Source organism: Phaenicophaeus curvirostris, chromosome 8, assembly GCF_032191515.1.
Source record: "Phaenicophaeus curvirostris isolate KB17595 chromosome 8, BPBGC_Pcur_1.0, whole genome shotgun sequence".
Taxonomy (NCBI): domain Eukaryota; kingdom Metazoa; phylum Chordata; class Aves; order Cuculiformes; family Cuculidae; genus Phaenicophaeus; species Phaenicophaeus curvirostris.
Window position 1 is genome coordinate 7,649,983 of NC_091399.1, and position 20,899 is coordinate 7,670,881.

Below are 20,899 nucleotides of genomic sequence, written 5' to 3' on the forward strand. Positions count from 1 at the left end.
CCCACTGGATCAGGCTGCCCAAGGCTCATCCAACCTGGCCCTGAACGCCTCCAGGGATGGGGCAGCCACAGCTTCCCTGGGCAACCTGGGCCAGGGTTTCCCCACACTTATTGTGAAGATTTTCTTCCTAATGTTGAATGTAAATCCTTCCCCCTTCCAATTTAAAGCCATTTCCCCTTATCCTATCCCTGCACTCTCTGACCAAGAGCCCCTCCCCAGCATTCCTGGAGCCCCTTTCAGTACTGGAAGCTACTCTAAGGTCTCCCAGGAGCCTTCTCTTCTCCAGGCTAAACAACCCCAACTCTCTCAGCCTGTCCTTGTATGGGAGGTGCTCCAGCCCTTGGATCATCTCCGTGCCCTCCTCTGGGCCTGTTCCGACAGTTCCATCTCCTTCTTATGTTGGGGATTCCAGAACTGGATACAGGGCTCCAGCTGGGGTCTAACAAGAGCCACATTTTATAAAAAGGGGTTATTTACTTTCCATCCTCTTCTTTGGGAACAATCAGAAACCAGGTGCTTTCCAACTGAGTAATTTCAGTTCAGTTATTAATTGAGCATAATTACTTGATGATTTTCTCCTTTGTTGATCTTTATTTATTAATAAAGAGGAAACAAATTCATTATGAAATTAATTATAGCCCTTGATATATAGCCCATCCATAGTCTTCATCTGAAGTTCTCCTTATTTGCTTTCCTTCCAGCATGCCATTCCTCAGGCTTTCTCTATTGTAAATATTGAAGAATGAGATATTAGTGGGAGAATTAGGACAATGGTGGGTGATGATGTCTTACTGAGTGCCTCTTGTAATGTTACCTTGGATATAGCAGAAGAACTCACTAGAAACAAGTCTCAGAGAAAAAAATCCTCTCTAAACAGTCAATTCTTTAATTGGATAGTGATCGGTTGGTTTTTTTTTCTTTATGAAAGCAAGTTTGAACGAGGATTGGAGGTTAAATATAGAAATACTTTTTTGCTTGGAAAGCTTGTGTTTTAAAAGCAATACTTAATGAAAATAAGCCATGAAAGGAAGCCACTGTTAACAAACATTCACCAGAAAAGCAATGGAGGAACACTGTGATAGACACAAGTACTCATGTGAAAACCTGTGAATTACTTCTGTAGTATTTGTTCTCCTATTGCTTCATGAATTTATGTCAGTGTGTGAGGGCTGGGGCATCTTAGTTGTGTGATGTCGTCAATCCCCTGCCTTCTGTTTGATAACAAAGTAGGGAATTGCAAGCCCTAATTAGCTCTGCTCCAGCGCTGAATTTAAGTTATAAATGTAGTTCAGACATGGGACTCTGTTTGTGATGTGGACTTCAAGTAGCAGGCTTAGGTTCATTCTGTTCCCCATCATCGTTTTCATTCATCATCTGAGCTTATATAAATACATACTCTAGATATTCAGGAAAACATTAGTGTCCTCCTGAATGCCTGGTTGCCTTCTCAAATCTCAAAGAAATATAACAGCCTAATGCTAAGGAGCTGGGAAGGAGCTCCCCTTGGGCATGGAAAGTGAGGGGCTTTGTGGCATACGATCCTCCTTATCTTGGAGAAACGGAGGTTTCACAGGGACAAGAGAGGGCTGCAGAAAGTCAGCTTTTCAGGTTGTGGTGATATTTCAATTTCAGTCATCGCTGATTTTTGTGAAATGACCTTGTGGAGGGTGTTGTTCCTCCTGCTGCGCAAATGTTGAGGACTACTCTAGACCTCTGCATGCTTAGTGATGTAACTGTGCAGCACCACCACCACTGTTTTGGCTAGCAGGACCATAGATTTAGCTTCTGGCAGCTCTGGAGTCCTTGCACTTTTTATTGATTTGGAAAGACACATTCAGTGTTCAGAAAACAAGTAGATAGGAGCGTCTTGACCTAATCTGACTTCTAAACACCAAAAGAATTGCTGAATTTGTATTCTTTGAAAGGTGGGTTTTCTGACATACCTTGAGTGTAGAGCATAGGAGCTAAACGATAGCTTCATTTTGTCACGTGTATGCCTCTGTGTTTAGAACCGTAGCACAGGCTGCATGCTCAACAGGAAACACCAGGTATGACCCAAAGCCTGACTGTCTGTAATGTGCTCCCATGGGGAATCGTTTCGTCAGGGAGGCTCCAGTGCTGCTGTATGGTCTGTGGTCACCGACTTGTTGGGTTGATGCCTAGAGACCAGCATAGCGGGGTGCAAGTACGGAGAAGTGCAGAACCAGAGGAGTTTCACCTCTCTTGCGGTTGCTGTTCTCAGATCTTCTAAGCCAATGTAGATGGGAACATCAGCTTTCAGTTTCATCCAAAGTGTGAATAGCACATGCTGCGAAAGTTTGAGTTTCTGTTCTTTTTCTGTTGTTGTTTATCCAGACCATTTTTTGAACCCTTGTAGTCGAGATTACTGTCAGTCTTTCATGCAGGTCTGATGCAGACTAGTTATGGTAAGAAGGTTTTGACTTCAAATGGCTGCCTAGCACGTGTTGTGGAGTCATTGTAGTTAATCAATCATGTGCCCGTTTCTGTAAAAACTCCAAAATCCTTTGGCTACGTAACCCAAAAAAACTGCCTTGTTCGGCCTCAAGTCCCAGGAGGGATTTCAAGGGGGAATCATTAAGCAGTGATAGTTTTTAAACCTGTTTACCCTGTTATCTTCACCTATGTGAACAAAGTTAAGCCAGCAATGAATTCAGTTCTTGGTTTGTCTTTGGCCTTCCTTCATGATCTTTATTACTCTGCAACGAATGCATGTTCTGTCTTCACAAGGAGAACAACAGTAAAGTTAAATTCGTCAAACTCTCTCTCTTTCCCCTTAGGGCACTCCTCGCGTTCGAATCCTGTCCAACGGGCGATACCTGCAGATCAATAACGCTGACCTCAGCGATACCGCAAGCTATACGTGTGTGGCAAGCAATATCGCTGGAAAAATGACCAGGGAGTTCATGCTGACAGTACATGGTAAAAATCATAGATCCAATCTTGTGCATTTTGACCTTTGTGTGGTATTTCTGCAGGAGTTCAAACATTAGTCATCTCTTTCTAGCAAAGTGCCGACCAGTAGGCTGAGTATAAACTGTGGGAGAATGTATATGATCACATGTGCTTTTAAGAGTCCACATTTGTCCCTCACAATAAAGGGCTTGTTGGGGCCTCACCTTTGCTCTCTCTGCAGAGAGACGCACAGGGCCCTTCAAGCCCTATCTCCCTGCACCTCCTGCTTACAGGTGCAGAGAAGCAGCCAGTCTTCAAATAATTTGCAAAACCACTGGCCAAGCCAGCTATGAAACCTAGTACCCCAAGGTGCCAGCCAAATGCTTTCAAGAACTTCCCCGAATTTGTCCAAGAGCATTTCTCAGTCCTGCATCTGGTTCATTCTGTCTGTGCTTTCTGCTAGTGGAGGGTGCTGTGCATCTACCCAGCATCCTGACACGGAGCCAGAATAGATAGGTCTTGAAGGGCCCTGAGCATCTCCATTCCTGTCCTGTTCTACCATAGGCCCGAATTTCATTTTAAAGCTATTTATTGTCTCCCCTCTAGTCTGATGAGAAACTATTCTGGTCTCATACTTGGGTGATGATAAGAATTTTTTTCCCTATTTTTATTCTGTTTATAACCCAGATACAAGTACCTCTTTTACTCTGTGCTCCCACCAATAACTGTCCTTACCAGTCCAGTTAAAAGCCTTTTTTCTCCTTAATTTGTAATTGTGAAGCAAGGGTACCACTGCAGCCTTATTTTACTGAGTTAAAAATGCTAAACTCTTTTACTGTTTTAGCTGTGTGATAACCATTGCGGTCACTTGCAAAGATTATATTTACAGTGCCTTTCAGACAGACTTTCTTTTTCATTCCCTACTGCATCCTGGTAATTATCCCGCATTACACAGACCAGTAAGAAACTTGTTTCTGTCTTTGCAGTGCTCCTCACACTTGTTTTCACATCTGTCTTTGTGTTCAATTTCAAATAAAGAATTGTAGAATGGTTTGGGCTGGAAGGGACCTCAAAGCCCGTCCAGTTCCACCCTCTACCATGGGCAGGGACACCTCCCACTAGATCAGGTTGCTCAAAGCCCATCCAACCTGGCCTTGGACACCTCCAGGGATGGGGCAGCCACAGCTTCATTGGGCAATCATTGCAGTACCAAGATATTTTCTTATGTCACCTGTGATTTTTCCCTTCCCAGTGGCTCCCACAATCCAGAGCAGCCCTCCGACTGCTGTGGTTCTCGTCAATGCTTCTGCTCTGCTGGAGTGTGCTGCACAAGGAGTTCCGACCCCGAGAGTTACATGGAGGAAGGACGGGGCTGTTCTTACTGGAAACAATACGAGGTATGGTCCAGAAATCAGTACAGATATTCTTCATTGTTTTTTAAGAATGTATTAATTACAGAAAGCTTAATTAAGCATCTCTGATTTGTAAAATAGTTTAGTTTCCATGGCTCACAACTAATGTTTGTACTGTCATCTCAAATAGACCTAAATGTGGGAAATACAGTGATAGAAACAGTAATGCAAACAAGTTGTTCTGCAGAAATGTAGCAGTACCAAAGTTTTCATGCTTTTGTTGTCAAGAAGGATGTAAAACTCCTTTGACAAGCCAAGATAATAATTATTCATATTAAGGATATTGATATTAAGAATTTTTTACGCTAAACATGGAAGATCTTTGTATTTTTAGATATAAATATCGTAGAATAGTCTGGGTTGGAAGGCACCTTAAAAGCCATCCAATTCCACCCCCCTACCATGGGCAGGGACACCTCTCACTGGATCAGGCTGCCCAAGGCCCCTTGAACACCTCCAGGGATGGGGCAGCCACAGCTTCCCTGGGCAACCTGGGCCAGGACCTCCCCACCCTCATCGTGAAGAAATTCCTCCTTCTGTCTACTCTAAGCCTGCCCCTCTCCAGTTTATCCCCATTGCCCCTCATCCTATCACTCCAAGGCTTTGTAAATAGTCCCTAGATTTCATAATTCCTCTGGAAAATTAATGTCCTGGGAAAGAGTGCGGTCAGAATAAATGTAATAAATGAGAAAGCTCTGTGTGCTCAGAGTGAGATAGCACATGTTTAGGATCTTTGTTGTGTCCCCGGAGTGACCTTTTCCTTCCTTATGACCTGGTCCTGTTGAGTGGATAGTAGGAGAAGCTGTGTGGCTTTGTTTCAGGTATTCCGTGTTAGAGGATGGGTCTCTGCACATCCACTCAGCCCTTGTCACCGACATGGGGAGATACGTGTGTATGGCAACCAACGCCGCTGGCACTGAGCGCAAACGAATTGATTTGCAGGTTCTTGGTAAGAGTTTTTTTTCGATTTAGACAAATACGTGTGGTTTTAGAACTCTGAAGTCCAGTTACACTGCTGGTTTGGTTTTTTTTTTCTGCCAGATCCAATTTTAAGTTCAGCCCTTTTTAGCAACTCTGGTTTCTTTTAAGTAAAAACAATAAGTAAAGGAAAGACATTTATGGCCTTAGGGATACCAAACCCAAGTGTTCCTGGAAGGATAATATTTACTCCTTGTACACTGGAACCAGAAAGTTGGTTATTCTTTATAAAAATCAAGTGCGTGTGTTCAGGCAATTCAGTTCTAAATACAGAGGGGGCATACGTATATAATTATTAGGAATAATTAGGCTTGCTTTGTCCTTAGTTCCTCCAACTATTGCTCCTGGACAAATGAATATTACAGTTACTGTGAACGTGCAGACCACTTTGCCTTGTGAAACCACTGGAATTCCCAAACCAGCAATTAGCTGGAAAAAGAATGGGCATCTGCTTAGTGTTGACCAGAACCAGAATGCATACAGGTGAGAGAGATTTTCTTTTCGCTGTGGGTTTGAAGGATGCTTTTGGCATTTTAAAAATCTATCCATGCTTAAAGTCATAGAATCACAGAATTACAGAATGATTTGGGTGGGAAGGGACCTTGAAACACCATCCAGTTCCAACCCCCGTGCCATGAGCAGGGACACCCCCTGCTGGATCTGGTTGCTCCAAGCCCCATCCAACCTGGCCTTGAACACCTCCAGGGATGGGGCAGCCACGACTTCCCTGGGCAACCTGGGCCAGGGCCTCCCCACCCTCAAAGCAAAACATTTCTTCCCAAGATCTCATCCCTCTTTCAGCTGAAAACCGTTCTCCTCATCGTGTCCCTGCACTCCCTGATCAATAGCCCCTCCCCAGCTTTCCTGGAGCTCCTTTCAGTATTGGAAGGCTGCAAATTCATTGGTCTAATTACTTGAGATGAAATGAAAGATTTCAATGGCTTTTACTTTCTTTTCCTTGTTCAGACTTCTGTCTTCAGGTTCATTAGTCATCATTTCTCCCACCGTGGATGACACTGCGGTCTATGAGTGCTCCGTGTCAAATGATGCAGGAGAAGATCGAAGAGCAGTTGAACTCACTGTTCAAGGTAGAGGGGATATTGCTATTACACGTGTATGGATCTCAGAACTTCTTCAGGCATTTCAATGTTGAGATGAGATTTTTATGTTTTTCTCTTACAACAGTGTCATCCATAAGTCTCTGGTATTCCCTAGAAAAATGCGTTATTTCCAGGTATTCATAAGCATGAAAATGGATAAGTAACCTTTACACTGATCTTCATTTTCAGTGCCCCCATCCATAGCAGACGAAGCTACAGACCTTTTGGTAACAAAGCTGTCTCCAGTAGTGATTTCCTGCACCGCATCAGGGATTCCTGTCCCCTCAGTTCATTGGACCAAAAACGGCATAAAATTGCTTCCCAGAGGAGATGGCTACAGAATTCTCTCTTCAGGTACTGTGCGTGACTGGAGCTGCAGAACCTCCACCAAAGAGTGCAATTGTGCATGCGTAGAAGTAATTAAATAAATGCAAAGAAGCTGCCTGTTGTCATGTGGTCTCTCTCTGTGGCAGGCACTGTTGAAATCCCCGCTGCTCAGCTGGCGCACACGGGACGATACACGTGCGTGGCCCTCAACGCGGCGGGCTTGGCTCACAGACACGTCACTCTCCAAGTTCAGGGTAAGAGGGGAAGCTGAAGAGCATTCTATCCATAAGCATCATCCATTTAAAATGTACAAGTACTGCAGAGTGATGGTGAGGCCAGAGCGGGCTGGCGCAGGTAGTGTCTTGCCCTGCTGACCTGTCTTTTGGAAGCTCTGCTTATTCACAGAGTCACTGCTCTGCATGTTCCAGCTCTCATGCCTTGGATAGAGCCCTGCAGTCCATGCTGCTCTGTTTTATTGTTGTTTCTTTGCTTTTTTGGTGAGTCAAAACGTATCTGTGATGGTAAATTGTATGAAGTAAGGCCGTGTTCTATACTCATACTCATGCTGACCAGGTTTGCTATATTTAAGAGCACTTCCGTTGAGCTCTTCATGAGGATGGCAGAATCCACCCATCACTAATTCAGGCGTCTCTCACTTTATGTGATTTTAGTGTCTTCTGTACTTTCTAGCTTTGAATGTTAAACCTATTACGTTTTTCCTTTTTATTTTGTTCCACAGAACCCCCAGTTATCCAAACTCAGGCAGGGGTGCTGGATGTCATTGTGAACAGTCCCATCCTGCTGCCATGTGAAGCGACTGGTACACCTCGACCCATCATAACATGGCAAAAGGAGGGCATCAATATCGTCACAACAGGTATCCTCTTAAAGCCTGTGACCCTAGCCTAGTTACTGTAGCTCAGAAACTTATTTTCTCTTTTCTTAATGTTCAAACTTGGATGTAAGGAACCCATTCCTCATAAAAAAAAGAAAAACAACAAACCCAACCCAAAGCAAAAGTTGCATACCTTGTTTATGTTTGGTTTAGGCAACAGTTACATGGTTCTCCCGAGTGGCAGTTTACAGATTGCAAAAGCAGCTGTGGAAGATGCTGGTACTTACATGTGCGTTGCTCAAAATCCAGCTGGCACTGCTCTGGGGAAGATCAAACTCAAAGTTCAAGGTAAATCATCTTTTAAGCTGTTATAGTGATTTACAGACAAGAAATTAGTTCATGCTTTTTGTTAGTCAAAATGTAAATCTCAGCAACAAAAATGCACCTGATGCTTTCCTGTTTGACTTGATGCTGAATAGAGCCTGGAAAGTTTATTCCTTTTAGTTGTCTGTCTACCTTAGGATCAAAATCATAGAATCCTAGACTAGTTTGGGTTGGAAGGGACCTTAAAGATCATCCAGTTCCATGGGCAGGGCCACCTCCCACTGGATCAGGCTGCCCAAGGCCTGTCCAGCTTGGCCTTGGACACCTTCAAGGATGGGGCAGCCGCAGCTAACCTGGGCCAGTGCCTCACCACCCTCATTGTGAAGAAGTTCCTCCTTAAAATATGGTTTTAGGAGCATTTTACCTGAGAGCTGAAGGATTCTCTGCTTTTTACAACATCTAATTTTCTTAATTCTTTTCAGTTCCTCCTGTTATCAAGTCCCCCATCAAGGAATACGTTGCTCCTGCTGGTCAGTCTGTCACTCTGCAGTGTGAGGCTGAAGGCTACCCCAGGCCAGAGATCAGCTGGCATAAAGATGGTCAACAAATCACAGAGTCCATGAGGAGAAGGATTCTTAGCACTGGTGCGCTGCAGATCGTGTTTGTGCAGCTGGGCGACACTGGCCGTTACATGTGCGTAGCGGCCAACCTGGCGGGGTCCAGCAGTTCTAGCGTGGAGCTAACCGTGCACGGTAGGAGGGACCATACGGAAACGACACGCATTGTCACAGCCTGGGCATGGGGAGGATCAGGAGCTAGGACAGAAGGGATGAGTTAAGGGAAATTGTGTTGTGTGATGTGTGCATTTTGTTGGGTTGTAGTTATCAGCCAGTTGCTTGAGTTTAGGAAGAACATTGCATTTCCTTAACTCAGTTTAGACTTTATTACAAGTATTTCACACATTTCTCTGGCATGATTAAAGGTGGTCATTGATGGAGACGAGAAACCATGCAGAAGATCTAGGCAGGGATTTCTTCAGTCCAGCACTATGTGCTGTTACAGTTGTGCTAGAAGTAAACGTGTTTAACAAACTGGGTTGTTTATCCTGGAGAAGAGGAGGCTGAGGGGAGACCTCATTGCTCTCTACAACTACCTGAAAGGAGGTTGTGGAGGGGAGGGTGCTGGGCTCTTCTCCCAAGTGACAGGGGACAGGATGAGAGGGAATGGCCTCAAGCTCCACCAGGGGAGGTTCAGGCTGGACATCAGGAAAAAATTTTTCACAGGAAGGGTCATTGGGCACTGGAACAGGCTGCCCAGGGAGGTGGTTGAGTCACCTTCCCTGGAGGTGTTTAAAACATGCGTAGATGAGGTGCTCAGGAACATGGTTTAGTGTTTGATAGGAATGGTTGGACTCGATGATCCTGGAGGTCTTTTCCAACCTGGTGATTCTATGATTCTGTGAAACCTTCTGACAGTTCCACCCAAGATTCGCAGTACGGAGGCACAGTACACGGTCACGGAGGACTCCCCGGCGGTTCTGTCCTGTGTGGCTGAGGGCATTCCAACACCAACAATAAACTGGAAGAAGGACAATATGCTGTTAACAGACATAGTAGGAAAATATCAGGCTATGCCAGGTGGAGACCTCGTTTTGGACAATGTTGTGGTAGGTTCCCTAAATGTAAGCTATGACTTGACAGGTTCCGCAGTGATAAGACCCTGCTTCTCTTAAGTATTCACCCACTTCTGGATCAGTCTTTGTTATATTTTGTTTTCTTGTTCTTAATGTTCCAGAGTGTTTATAAATGTTTCATTTTCCACTGAGGAGTAAAATATTGGTGAAAAATTTGTACTGATAAATTCTCAGCAAGGGCAAAAAGTCGTGTAGGTCATTGTTCAAATTTGGGGGAAGTGAAAGAGTTCAGAGTTCTGCTGAATGCTTGTTCCAAACCTTTTGAGATCCTCTTATGATTGAAAGTGGTAGTGTTGTGGAGTATATCTCGCAGCTGAAGTTTCCCCAACGTTATTTCTTCCAGCCTGAAGATTCCGGCAGTTACACCTGTATTGCTAACAATGCTGCTGGCGAAGACACGCACACCATCACCCTGATTGTTCACGTGCTTCCAGCTTTCACTGAACTGCCTGGAGATGTAGCTTTGACTAAAGGAGAAAAGCTCAGATTAGCATGCAAAGCAGCTGGAGTACCTGTCCCCAAAATAACATGGACCTTTAACAATAACATCATTCCAGGTGGGTATCACCAGGTCTTGCTGGTCGTTGTGCTCTAGTGTTTTCTCCCATGCAGCATTGCAGTTAGATTAGGATAAGGAAGAAAACAAATCTAGAGAGAACAAACTTAGGCAGTGATTATGTGAGGGATATCTTCAGTATTACGCAATCATCTGATTAAATTGCCTGTGAGACAAAGCTGTTAGGAAGATGATTGAGAAGTTATTCCTCTTCTGTAGCCAGTGATGTAGCACATTAAAAACATTCAGTGTCTGATTATATTTACTCAGCATCGAACGTCTAGTGCTGTTTCTCTTAAATATGAAGAAAACCTTAGCTCTTCATAGAATGCAGATGCACCAAGCTCAAAATTAAGGGGGAACTTAAGCGAATACATGCATGTGCACAAATATCATAGCGGTGACTTGCCTGTGTGTTTCTAAGACCTCAGAAGTGAAATGGCACTGTGCCATCGAGCTGAGTTGCTGAAGAGCCCTGTAATTCAAACTGCCTTATGACTTACCAGCCACTGAGATGTGCAAGTTTAAAATCATCAGAGTAACCCTTTATGTTCTTCCTTCAGCACAATACGATGATGTAAGTGGACACAGTGAACTTATTATCGAAAGAGTATCTAAAGATGACTCCGGTACCTACGTATGCACAGCAGAAAACACGGTCGGCTCAATCAAAGCTATTGGGTTTGTGTATGTCAAAGGTATGGAAAATAACGGTGGTTGTGGGCTCTACTGGACAGTCTCACACAGACATCTGTTTTGATAGTAGAATCATGGGATGCTTGGGTTGGAAGGGACCTCAAAGCCCATCCAGTTCCACCCCCTGCCATGGGCAGGGACACCACCCACCGGATCAGGTTGCTCCAAACCCCATCCAACCTGCCCTTGAACACCTCCAGGGATGGGGCAGCCACAGCTTCCCTGGGCAACCTGTGCCAGGGCCTCCCCACCCTCACAGTAAAGAATTTCTTCTTAATATCTAAACCTCCTCTCTTTCTGTATAAAACCATTACCCCTAGTATTTAATACCTTGTCATGCCTAAACAGAAAAAAACAAAACAAGTTGAAATTTTGCACTTCAGAAAGTCATAGATGAATTATTTCTACCAGCAGTGTCATTGAGGGCATTTTATTTTCACTCTGCTATTTCTTTTCTCTGACTTAATTTTTCAGAGCCTCCAGTCTTCAAAGGGGATTTCCACTCTAGCCGAATTGAGCCCTTAGGTGGTAACGCTGTGTTGAACTGTGAAGTCAGAGGAGATCCGCCTCCAACCATCCAGTGGAGCAAGAAAGGAGTTGGTGTTCCGATTAGCAACAGGATCCGACAGCTTAACAATGGTTCTCTTGCTATCTACGGCACTGTTGTGAGTTGCTGCTCTGTTACCGTGTGTTTCTGCATTGTACTTGAGCAATAAAGATATTCTGGATCGTAGTGTTTTGAAAGAGCGAGGCTAGACATTTAATCCCCTTTTGCTTTTTCCTTAAACAAATGTTTTCATTCAGACTAGAATTAGGCTGAAATGGTTGTGACAGCCCTGCTCCAGAGGGCTGTTGCTCTTTTTAATTGTCAGGACTGACTCTACATACTCATCGTTGGTGTGCAAAATCCTGGTTGTCCCCATTTAAATGGGAATTTGCTTTTGACCTTAAAAAGAGCCTGGATTCTGCAAAGTCTGATCAGCTGAAAAGCAATTGTGTTCTGCATATGCAGATCTCTTAGCATTTAAAATTGATCCTCAGCATTAAGGAGCTGAAGGGAATAAAAACTGGAATGTTAGTAAAGGCAAAATGTTGAGATACTCTAGAATCTAACAGCATGCCTCTTAGGATCTGGGGTGTTCTGTATTGTGTTTCGGAGTATTCCCTTACAGGAGGTGCAAACAGAAACCCTCGTTACATACCTGGTGGCTGTTTGCTTTGTGTTCTTTAGAATGAAGATGCTGGTGACTACAAGTGCGTGGCAACCAATGAGGCTGGAGCGGTGGAACGCAGTCTGACGCTAACGCTTCAAAGTAAGACAAAAGCAATAAGTTGGCCGGAGCCGTAACCTACCCTTGGATGGGTGTACGCAGCTCCCATTGAAATATTGGAGGTCAGGCACTGCCCTGTAGGTTAAGATCCATTTCATCTTTCATCATTAATATTCAAGAGTTTAGTCTGAGCTAGTGACAGAAGTCAAAGAAGAGAAGCACGTAGAGAGTAATTCAGCCTAATCTTAGAAACCAACTTAGAGGGGATGAATCACCTTCTGAAAGGGCCTGTTTCTGTTAGCTGACTGCAGAGGATGTCTGTACAACTGGCATAAACTAGATTCTTAACATTTAAATTTAGGAAATTACATGAGGTGAATCCTAGCTTTCACCGAGAATATTATATTTTTGGCAGAAATAACATTTCAGAATTATGCTTTCACCAGCGATAGAGTTTCTGAACATCCCTTTGCTATTACAGCCTCAAGCAGTACCGAGTTCTGTCTCGGTTACCTCTGGGTGGGATTAATAGCATCTTGCTGCAGGTTTTATGAAAAGCCACCTGTTTTAGCAATAAAGATGACTGTGTCCTCATATAGTCAGGCCTCAATCCCAGCTTTTGTCCTCAAGTTGCTACATGTTAAAAATAGCCTGTCCTCAACATAGCTTGCATATATTTTGGCAGTGGAAGATCAGCAATAATTTTAATCAAAATCAACTGACTAAGGATTTTTTTTGCCCTTATTCTGACGAGGCTTCTTTTAATATTCAGTACAAAGTAAAAAATGTAACCATGTGCTCTTGCCTAAAGAAACCCTTCTCTTTCAGGTCCTCCAGTCATTACTGTTCAACCTGTAGAGACAGTAGTTGAAGCCGGTGCCACCACGATACTGAACTGCCAAGCAAATGGAGAGCCTCCTCCAACCATCAAATGGTCCCGCCAGGGTCATCCAGTTGTGAGCAACGAGAGACTGACTGTCCTATCTAATGGCTCCTTGCGTATTATTGCAGCACAGAAGGAGGATACATCTGAGTATGAGTGTGTAGCGAGGAATCTAGTGGGATCTGTTCTTGTTAGAGTCCCACTGACTGTCCAGGGTAGGTGCACAAATTGCAGGAGAGCAACTGAGAATAAACACGATCAAGAATTTATCCTACCCCTATTTTATGGATATTTTATCTGACCTACCATCTATCCATTATTTTAAGGCTGGTCTGACATGTCAGCGGGTTTCTGTCTCATCAAATTTTGTTCCGTTATATTCATCCACCCGTGAGACAGATGAGTGTGAAGATGTGAGACACACAGAATCAGTCATAGAATTATTAAGGTTGGAAAAGATCTCTCAGATCATCCAGTAATAATGAAAGGATCTTGAACTAGACCCCATCCTCAGAACACATATCATAGCTTAATCGTACCTCCAAAGAAAAGCATCTAGGAGCATGAGCAATAACTAGGAAGCAATAATTAGGAAGAAATGTTTTCCTGCCAGGGTGGTGAGGCCCTTGCCTGGATCACCTAGAGCAGTGGTGGCTGCGCCATCCCTGGAGGTACTTGGAGCCAGGTTGGATGGTGCTTGGAGCGCCTTATCCAGTGGAAGGTGTCCCAGCCCACCACAGGGGGTGGAACTGGATGGGCTTTGAGATTTCTTTCAACCCAAACCATTCTATGATTCTGTGAGTTGTTGCAGAGCAGTTGATGAAGATCTCTGACCTGATGACTACTCTGACCTGTAGTAAGATATTTTGGCAGTAATGAAGATGTGACGTGACTTGGATTTACAAGCATGGCTCATAAAAGTGCTTTTTTCACTTTTCTGTATCAGTCTAAGCGAGTTATAAGTACAAGCATAATACAAACAGAGCATTGTGTTGCCCATTGCAGTGCATGGTGGATTTTCTGATTGGCTTGAATGGCGACCTTGCAGTGTAACTTGTGGGCGAGGTGTCCAGGAGCGCGTCCGTCAGTGCAACAACCCTCTGCCAGCCAATGGTGGGAAAAGATGCGAGGGGCCCGAAACAGATGTGCGCAGCTGCCACAACCAGCCATGTCCAGGTAGTTCTTTAATGAGTTGATACCTTTAATCACCCTTACATTAAGTGCCCTAACCATTAACAGTTACCAGCGTGGATCTTCGTCACAGATTAATTTTACTAAGAAGCTGGAATTCCTTTTTACTTTTGTGGAAGGAAGGGGGGAATTTTAATAAATAATACAGAAGTTGGGGGGGGTTTAGGTAAAACTGTGAGGTTTCCTGTTTCTTAGTGGATGGCAACTGGTCGGAGTGGGGGCTATGGGAAGAGTGTTCAAAGAGCTGTGGACGTGGCAACAGGACCAGGACCAGAACATGCAGCAGCCCAGCAGCTCAGCATGGCGGGCAGCCCTGTGAAGGCAGCTCTGTGGAGTCCGTCATGTGTAATATTAGGCCTTGCCCAGGTAAGAGAAGGTTGGTTCAGAATCAGTTGTATAAGGGGCTTCAGGTTGTTTCTGATTATTAAAAAAGTCACTACTCGAAATCTGTTGTGCAAACCCTCTTAAAATGAAAATACTCTCTTAAAAAGCCGTGTAGAGCACAATTGTTATTTAATTTAAGACACTATCATTGTTTCCTCTGTTTATTTTCAATTTCAGCCATTTCTTCCTCTTAACTAGCTGAACTAGGTTTCCTTCCTGTCTTGGCAGAACTCCCCATGTTTGACAGGCTGTAGGTTATTCATACCCCTCCACCACTGGCGTGTTTCCTTCTATACAGTTTTTATTATATTGATTTTTCTCTTTTTCACTGCTTTTGCTACCACCACAATGCTAAGTGTTCACCTACTGTCTAGAGATTTATTTCTCTAGATGTTGGCAACAAGCCATGTTCTGGCTCCTGCTTACTGGTAGCTACTGAAGCACTTTTAGCCCTTCAAATCCTTTCTCCTGCTGAGACCTTCAGCCTTGTGCAGGATGGTCAGAGCTCAGATCACTTTGGAAAATACTAGATTTGATCAGGTGTTCTGTTCTGCTGTTCTGCCTTTGCAGTTGATGGTGAGTGGAGTTCTTGGCTGCCGTGGGGCCCTTGCAGCGAGACGTGCGGGAAGGGAACTCAGACCCGGCTGAGGCTCTGCAATAACCCCCCTCCTTCGCTCGACGGGGCGTCCTGTGAGGGCTCTGATGCACAGGTGCAGGTCTGCAACAAGAGGCGCTGCCCAGGTACGACACATCCCACACGATAAGAACGATGACAAAGTCAACACTTCCTTTCCAAATTCTACTTAATTTACATCAAAAGCTTTTGGTTCTAAAAGTCTAGTCCCTGAAAAAATGCCATGCAGGGCCCTGTCACTATTTTTAGCATCCCTCTACAGACCCAACAAGGGATTTCTCCTTCTATCCTTGTCTCCCTTCCCGTGCCCTGCCCCTGTGCAAAGGCAGCATTTTGAATCCTTGGCAGTTAAATTACAGGTTTCCTAAACCTTCCTGTCTAAAAAATTTTCCCAGTTTCCGTGATTCATTTATCCTTGTCTTCCCCGTTTCAGGGAGTCCTTCCTGACTGGGTAGAAAACTCAAATTTTTGAAATGTGACCTCTGTATTTGGCTGAGTGCCATGGTAATGAAGGGAAAAATTAGGAACACACAGCGGTTCAGACTGGATCCTTGGCTTTGTGCTCCGTTTTGCACATGCCAGGTCCTACTCTGAGTCCCTACCGTAAATATCAACTCGGAGAAGAGAGAACAAACCTTGTGGTAGTTGAACAACTGCAGGTTCAACATCACTCATTTCTCTGGCTTGATGCGCTGCTGCCGAGGACGCTGTTGCTTACAGCTTCGCTGCAGCTAACTCACCTCTTCTCAGCCACCAACTCCAGTCACCGTGTGGATGATCAAAGACACTGATTCCACTGCTTAAACCCAGCTCTTGGGAGATAATTTAATAATAACTCCCATGAAGAGCTCAGGTAGTGAATCAGAGGTCGGTTGGGAAGGATCAGGAAAGAAGGCAGTAATGGTTACATCTTCAGGCAACCAGAGGAGGATACAGGAGTAAGGACTGAGATTTTGGGATGATATTCGTACCAGTGTGGTAGTTTTGGAGGCTGCTTTGTATACAGTTTGACTCACTTAGGGATACCTAAAAATGGGAGAGTGGTTGAGCTTGGGAACAGTGATCCCTGACCATGATTCTGGTCAGGCTTACAGATTATTTAAAGGCAGGTCATGCTTTTCCCCATTTTCACTCCTGGAAATCCCTTTGTCGAAATCCCTGTGTAGCTAAGATGTTCTGCAGAGAGAGCCAATACGTCCGACAGTAGGATTTACCCTCATGTGGCACTGGTTTACTGGATTATTTCGAATGTCATAGACTGAAACTGTACCATGCTCTGCCTCTCTCACCAGTGGATGGGAAGTGGGCCCTGTGGAGCAGCTGGAGTGCCTGCACCGTGTCCTGTGGGGGAGGCAGCAGGCAGAGGACGCGCCACTGCTCAGACCCAGCTCCACAGTTTGGGGGTCGCAAATGTGAAGGGAACGACATACAGATTGATTTTTGCAACAGCGACCCTTGTCCGAGTAAGTGCCTTGGGGTCGGCTGCTTATCCTCTCTGCCTGAGTTTGTATGCGTGCACCAGAGGATCGAAGCCCTCCACAAATCACACGCTCCCATGAAGATTAGGGAGGCCGAACACAGGAGCTGGTTTGGCTGCCTGAGGAGAGCAAAAACATCTCTTCATCAGTCGGTGTGACTGGGACGTGTTAATTAAATACAAGGATCACAAACCAGCAGGAGCTGGTGCATAAGCTCCTGCCAGAGAGCATGCAGCTTTCAAAAGTTACAGCTGTCACAGAATCATAGAATAACCAGGTTGAAAGAAACCCACCGGATCATCAAGTACAACCATTCCTATCAAACACTAAATCATGTCCCTCAGCACCTCGTCCACTCGTCCTTTAAACCCCTCCAGGGAAGGTGACTCAACCCCTCCCTGGGCAGCCCGTTCCAGTGCCCAATGACCCTTTCTGTGAAAATTTTTTCCTAATGTCCAGCCTAAACCTCCCCTGGTGGAGCTTGAGGCCATTTCCTCTTGTCCTGTCCCCTGTCACTTGGGAGAAGAGCCCAGGACCCTCCTCTCCACAACCTCCTTTCAGGTAGTTGTAGAGAGCAATGAGGTCTCCCCTCAGCCTCCTCTTCTCCAGGCTAAACACCCCCAGCTCTCTCAGCCATTCCTCATAAGGCCTGTTCTCCAGCCCCTTCACCAGCTTCATTGCTCTTCTCTGGACTCGCTCCAGAGCCTCAACATCCTTCTTGTGGTGAGGGGCCCAGAACTGAACACAGGATTCAAGGAGCAGTCTCACCAGTGCCGAGTACAGAGGGAGAATAACCTCCCTGGACCTGCTGGTCACACCATCAAAGAGTTGTTTGCTTTTGTTTTGGGTGAAGAAATGTAGAAGTTCCTCTCCAGTAGGAATGTTTTCCTAGCTTGACTGTCTGATTTTGACTATCTCTTCTTATTAAGAGGAAGATGGATAAAATCTGACTTGTATTTTGCAGTTCATGGCAACTGGGCCCCATGGAGCAGTTGGGGAACTTGCAGTCGAACGTGCAATGGAGGTCAGATGAGGCGATACCGGACCTGTGACAATCCTCGCCCAACCAGCGGTGGGAGGGCATGTGCAGGGGCTGATATGCAGATCCAGAGGTGCAGCACTGAACTGTGCCCCGGTGAGCGCAGAAATAACAGAGACATTAATACACTTCCCCTAGTATACATAATTTATGTGAAATTACTCACTTTACCATTATTTCCTGCTTCACATGTTAGATTTTCCCAAAAGTAGATGGAATCATTCAAAGCAGGAGAAATGAAAGTACGAAAGTCTTTCCTACACCTAGTAATTCTACTTAGTTTTTACAGTAAATGCAGTTTATGAGGCTTCTAGTGAACTTGCAACATATTCCAGGGTCAGGGAGCTTGCTCCTGCTCAGCTCATGTGGTTTAATTCAAACGGCGATCAGTTAGTTGATTTATGGAAGGTACATAGCTAAGGAGCAGTCAAAGAGCTTACAAGTTCAGGATCAATATTGGCAATGCAGCAGAGAAATCCCAATGCAAGAGATTTACTAAACACCTGCAGATTTCTAAACACCCTTCTATAACTCATCCCAGAAAGGGAATATTATTCAATTGTAAATTCTGATACAATAATAAGAGATTATTATTAAATTCCTCCTCTATGCGTTTGGGACAAATGTCATATCAGATCAGGCGTTTCCAGAAACTGTTTTCCCACAGTGTGCTGTTGTGTTCCTGTTGTATCACAACTTTATTCTTTCTTTCATCAGTGGATGGAAACTGGGGGCCGTGGCAAACATGGAGCCAATGCTCTGCTTCTTGCGGAGGAGGAGAGCAGACCCGAATACGCCTGTGCAGCAATCCAGCCCCATTAAATCGTGGACATCCTTGTGCTGGAGATCCCTCTCAGATCTCCAGGTGTAATACCCAAGCATGTCCCGGTGAGTTTATTTACAGCCTGCACACATGACAATGTGCTGAAAGCCTGTGGTGCTCGTAATGTTAGCGGTAGTCTCATGTTTAGGCCAGTTAACCAACTAATTCCATTTTTTTAGTTTCAAATCTCCCCTGCTGCTTCAGCTGTTAAACAACTGTTGCTTTCCAGAGGTGATTGCATAAGGCGATTCCTGTATTATTCTGTGCTTATCTCAGCCCATATATACAGCATCCTGTTACGTGCAGCTTGTAAGCCTTACTCTTGCAAGAAATGTAGTAATATATGCAGAAATATCCTTACTTGTTAAAGTGCTGCCCAACAGTTTGGGTTGGATGGGACCTTAAAGGTCGTCCAGTCCCACCCCCCTGCCCTGGGCAGGGACACCTCCCACTGGATCAGGCTGCCCAAGCCCCATCCAACCTGGCCTTGAACACCTCCAGGGATGGGGCGGCCACAGCTTCCCTGGGCAACCTGAGCCAGGGCCTCCCCACCCTCATCATGAGGAAATTGCTCCTTCTGTCTAGTCTAAATTTGCCCCTCTCCAGTTTATCCCCATTGTCCCTCATCCTATCACTCCAAGTCTTTGTGAACTGTCCCTCCCCAGCTTTCCTGTAGCCCCTTCAGGTACTGGAAGGTGGCTCTAAGGTCTCCTTCTCTTCTCCAGGCTGAACAACCCAAACTCTCTCAGCCTGTCCTCGGATAGGAAGTGCTCCTCCATATGAGGTCTCTCAAGAAAGGAACAAAGGGGCAGCAGAATCCCCTCCGTCGCCCTGCTGGCCACGCTGCTTCTGATGCAGCCCAGGACACAGTCGGCCTTCTGGGCTGCGAGTGCACCTCGCCAGCCCATGTCGAGCTTCTCATCAATCGATGCTCCCAAGTCCTTGTCTCAATCACACTCTCTTCCCCAAAGTACCAGACAACAGTGTTTTCATGCAGGGCTTTTTTTCCTCCATTCTTCCCTTTCCTTTCCTGCACAGGAGGACCTTCACGTGCCAAAGGCAACATCATTGGAAATATTAATGATGTTGAGTTTGGAATTGCTTTCCTGAATGCCACAGTAACAGACAGCCCTGACTCTGAAACTAGAGTAATACAAGCCAAGATAACAAACGTCCCTCGAAGCCTTGGTAGGTTTTTATTCACTTTTTATCATTTTTTTCCTTTAGCCAGGCTGAATTCTGTGCAGTGTCAGCTTTCACCACTGCATTCCATTGAGTGCCACTGAAGAAATAGATCTAAACTTTCCATAGACAGGGAGAAGAAAAGAGAATCTTCAATATTTACTTCTATTACTTTAATAACTCTTCTGAATATGCCAATACGTTTTTTTTTCCAGTTTAAATCTGAATGTTTGTAAAACCAGTGCTACATACTTGTCTTCATATTTAGCTCCCACTGATATGGGTCGCATAAAGCTGGGCAAAAAGCTTTCAAATATCATGTTGTGTTTCTTTCAGGTCCAGCGATGAGAAAGCTTGTTTCTATACTCAGCCCAGTTTATTGGACAACTGCAAAAGAAATTGGAGAAGCGATGAATGGGTTTACGCTCACTGATGCCGTCTTCAAGAGAGAAACTCAAGTCGAGTTTGCAACTGGTTAGTAACCTCTGATATACCATCTCTAGGGAAGCAGTCGCCTGATGATATTCCAGAAGCATTTGGACAAGGGCCTTAGACACGTGGTGTGAATGTTAGGGTGGTCCTGTGCAGGGACAGGAGCTGGGCTCAATCCTTGTGGGTCTATTCCAACTCAGGACATCGCACGATTCTATGATCAAGGGATCCTAGGTTAGGATTAGCCCCTGGTTAGGATGTTTTTTAAATCAATGGGCTCTTCCAATTCACAGGTGAGATTCTGCGAGTGACTCATATTGCCCGGGGCTTGGATTCAGATGGAGCCTTGCTGCTGGATGTTGTTGTGAAAGGCCACGTGCTGCAGCTCCAGTCAGTAGCTTATGTTAACGTGAAGGTAAAACTGCTCAAGAACCACCTTCTTCTCTCACGCTACCTGCTTCCTCTCTCATCTACACTAAAGCAACAGGCGCTAAGTGCTGAAAACTTTTTTACTGTCTGTAACTTTTGTGCCTGGTTTAATTGACAGATGTTAATGTAGCCTTTGAAAATGAAAAGTTGTCATCGGGAAGGTAGTATTGATCCCTCAAGATTTTTAGATGTTGGAAGGCAGTACTGAAAAGTGTCTTTGGGGCTCGTTATCATGGGCAGGCATGTCAGATTTTGCTTTGGATAGAGTTATGGAGGTGTAGCATGAGCCTGTCTGGCTTCGTGGCTTCCCGGAGGATGA

General features: G+C 44.9%; 1 protein-coding gene across 1 annotated transcript in view; it reads left to right on the forward strand.

Moving 5' to 3' along the window:
- HMCN1 (hemicentin 1) overlaps window positions 1–20,899 on the forward strand; it is a 201,198-nt gene that overhangs the window by 163,495 nt on the left and 16,804 nt on the right. The window contains exons 72-96 of the mRNA XM_069862338.1: window positions 2,799–2,940; window positions 4,166–4,310; window positions 5,147–5,274; window positions 5,630–5,786; window positions 6,270–6,391; window positions 6,593–6,757; window positions 6,877–6,984; window positions 7,470–7,607; window positions 7,779–7,913; window positions 8,372–8,641; window positions 9,365–9,555; window positions 9,926–10,139; window positions 10,702–10,836; window positions 11,309–11,499; window positions 12,066–12,147; window positions 12,934–13,203; window positions 13,994–14,164; window positions 14,375–14,545; window positions 15,134–15,304; window positions 16,490–16,660; window positions 17,640–17,810; window positions 18,432–18,602; window positions 19,576–19,725; window positions 20,056–20,193; window positions 20,445–20,566. Of these exons, the coding sequence (XP_069718439.1) occupies window positions 2,799–2,940; window positions 4,166–4,310; window positions 5,147–5,274; window positions 5,630–5,786; window positions 6,270–6,391; window positions 6,593–6,757; window positions 6,877–6,984; window positions 7,470–7,607; window positions 7,779–7,913; window positions 8,372–8,641; window positions 9,365–9,555; window positions 9,926–10,139; window positions 10,702–10,836; window positions 11,309–11,499; window positions 12,066–12,147; window positions 12,934–13,203; window positions 13,994–14,164; window positions 14,375–14,545; window positions 15,134–15,304; window positions 16,490–16,660; window positions 17,640–17,810; window positions 18,432–18,602; window positions 19,576–19,725; window positions 20,056–20,193; window positions 20,445–20,566 (4,029 nt within the window). The remainder of the gene's footprint in view (window positions 1–2,798; window positions 2,941–4,165; window positions 4,311–5,146; window positions 5,275–5,629; window positions 5,787–6,269; window positions 6,392–6,592; window positions 6,758–6,876; window positions 6,985–7,469; window positions 7,608–7,778; window positions 7,914–8,371; window positions 8,642–9,364; window positions 9,556–9,925; window positions 10,140–10,701; window positions 10,837–11,308; window positions 11,500–12,065; window positions 12,148–12,933; window positions 13,204–13,993; window positions 14,165–14,374; window positions 14,546–15,133; window positions 15,305–16,489; window positions 16,661–17,639; window positions 17,811–18,431; window positions 18,603–19,575; window positions 19,726–20,055; window positions 20,194–20,444; window positions 20,567–20,899) is intronic.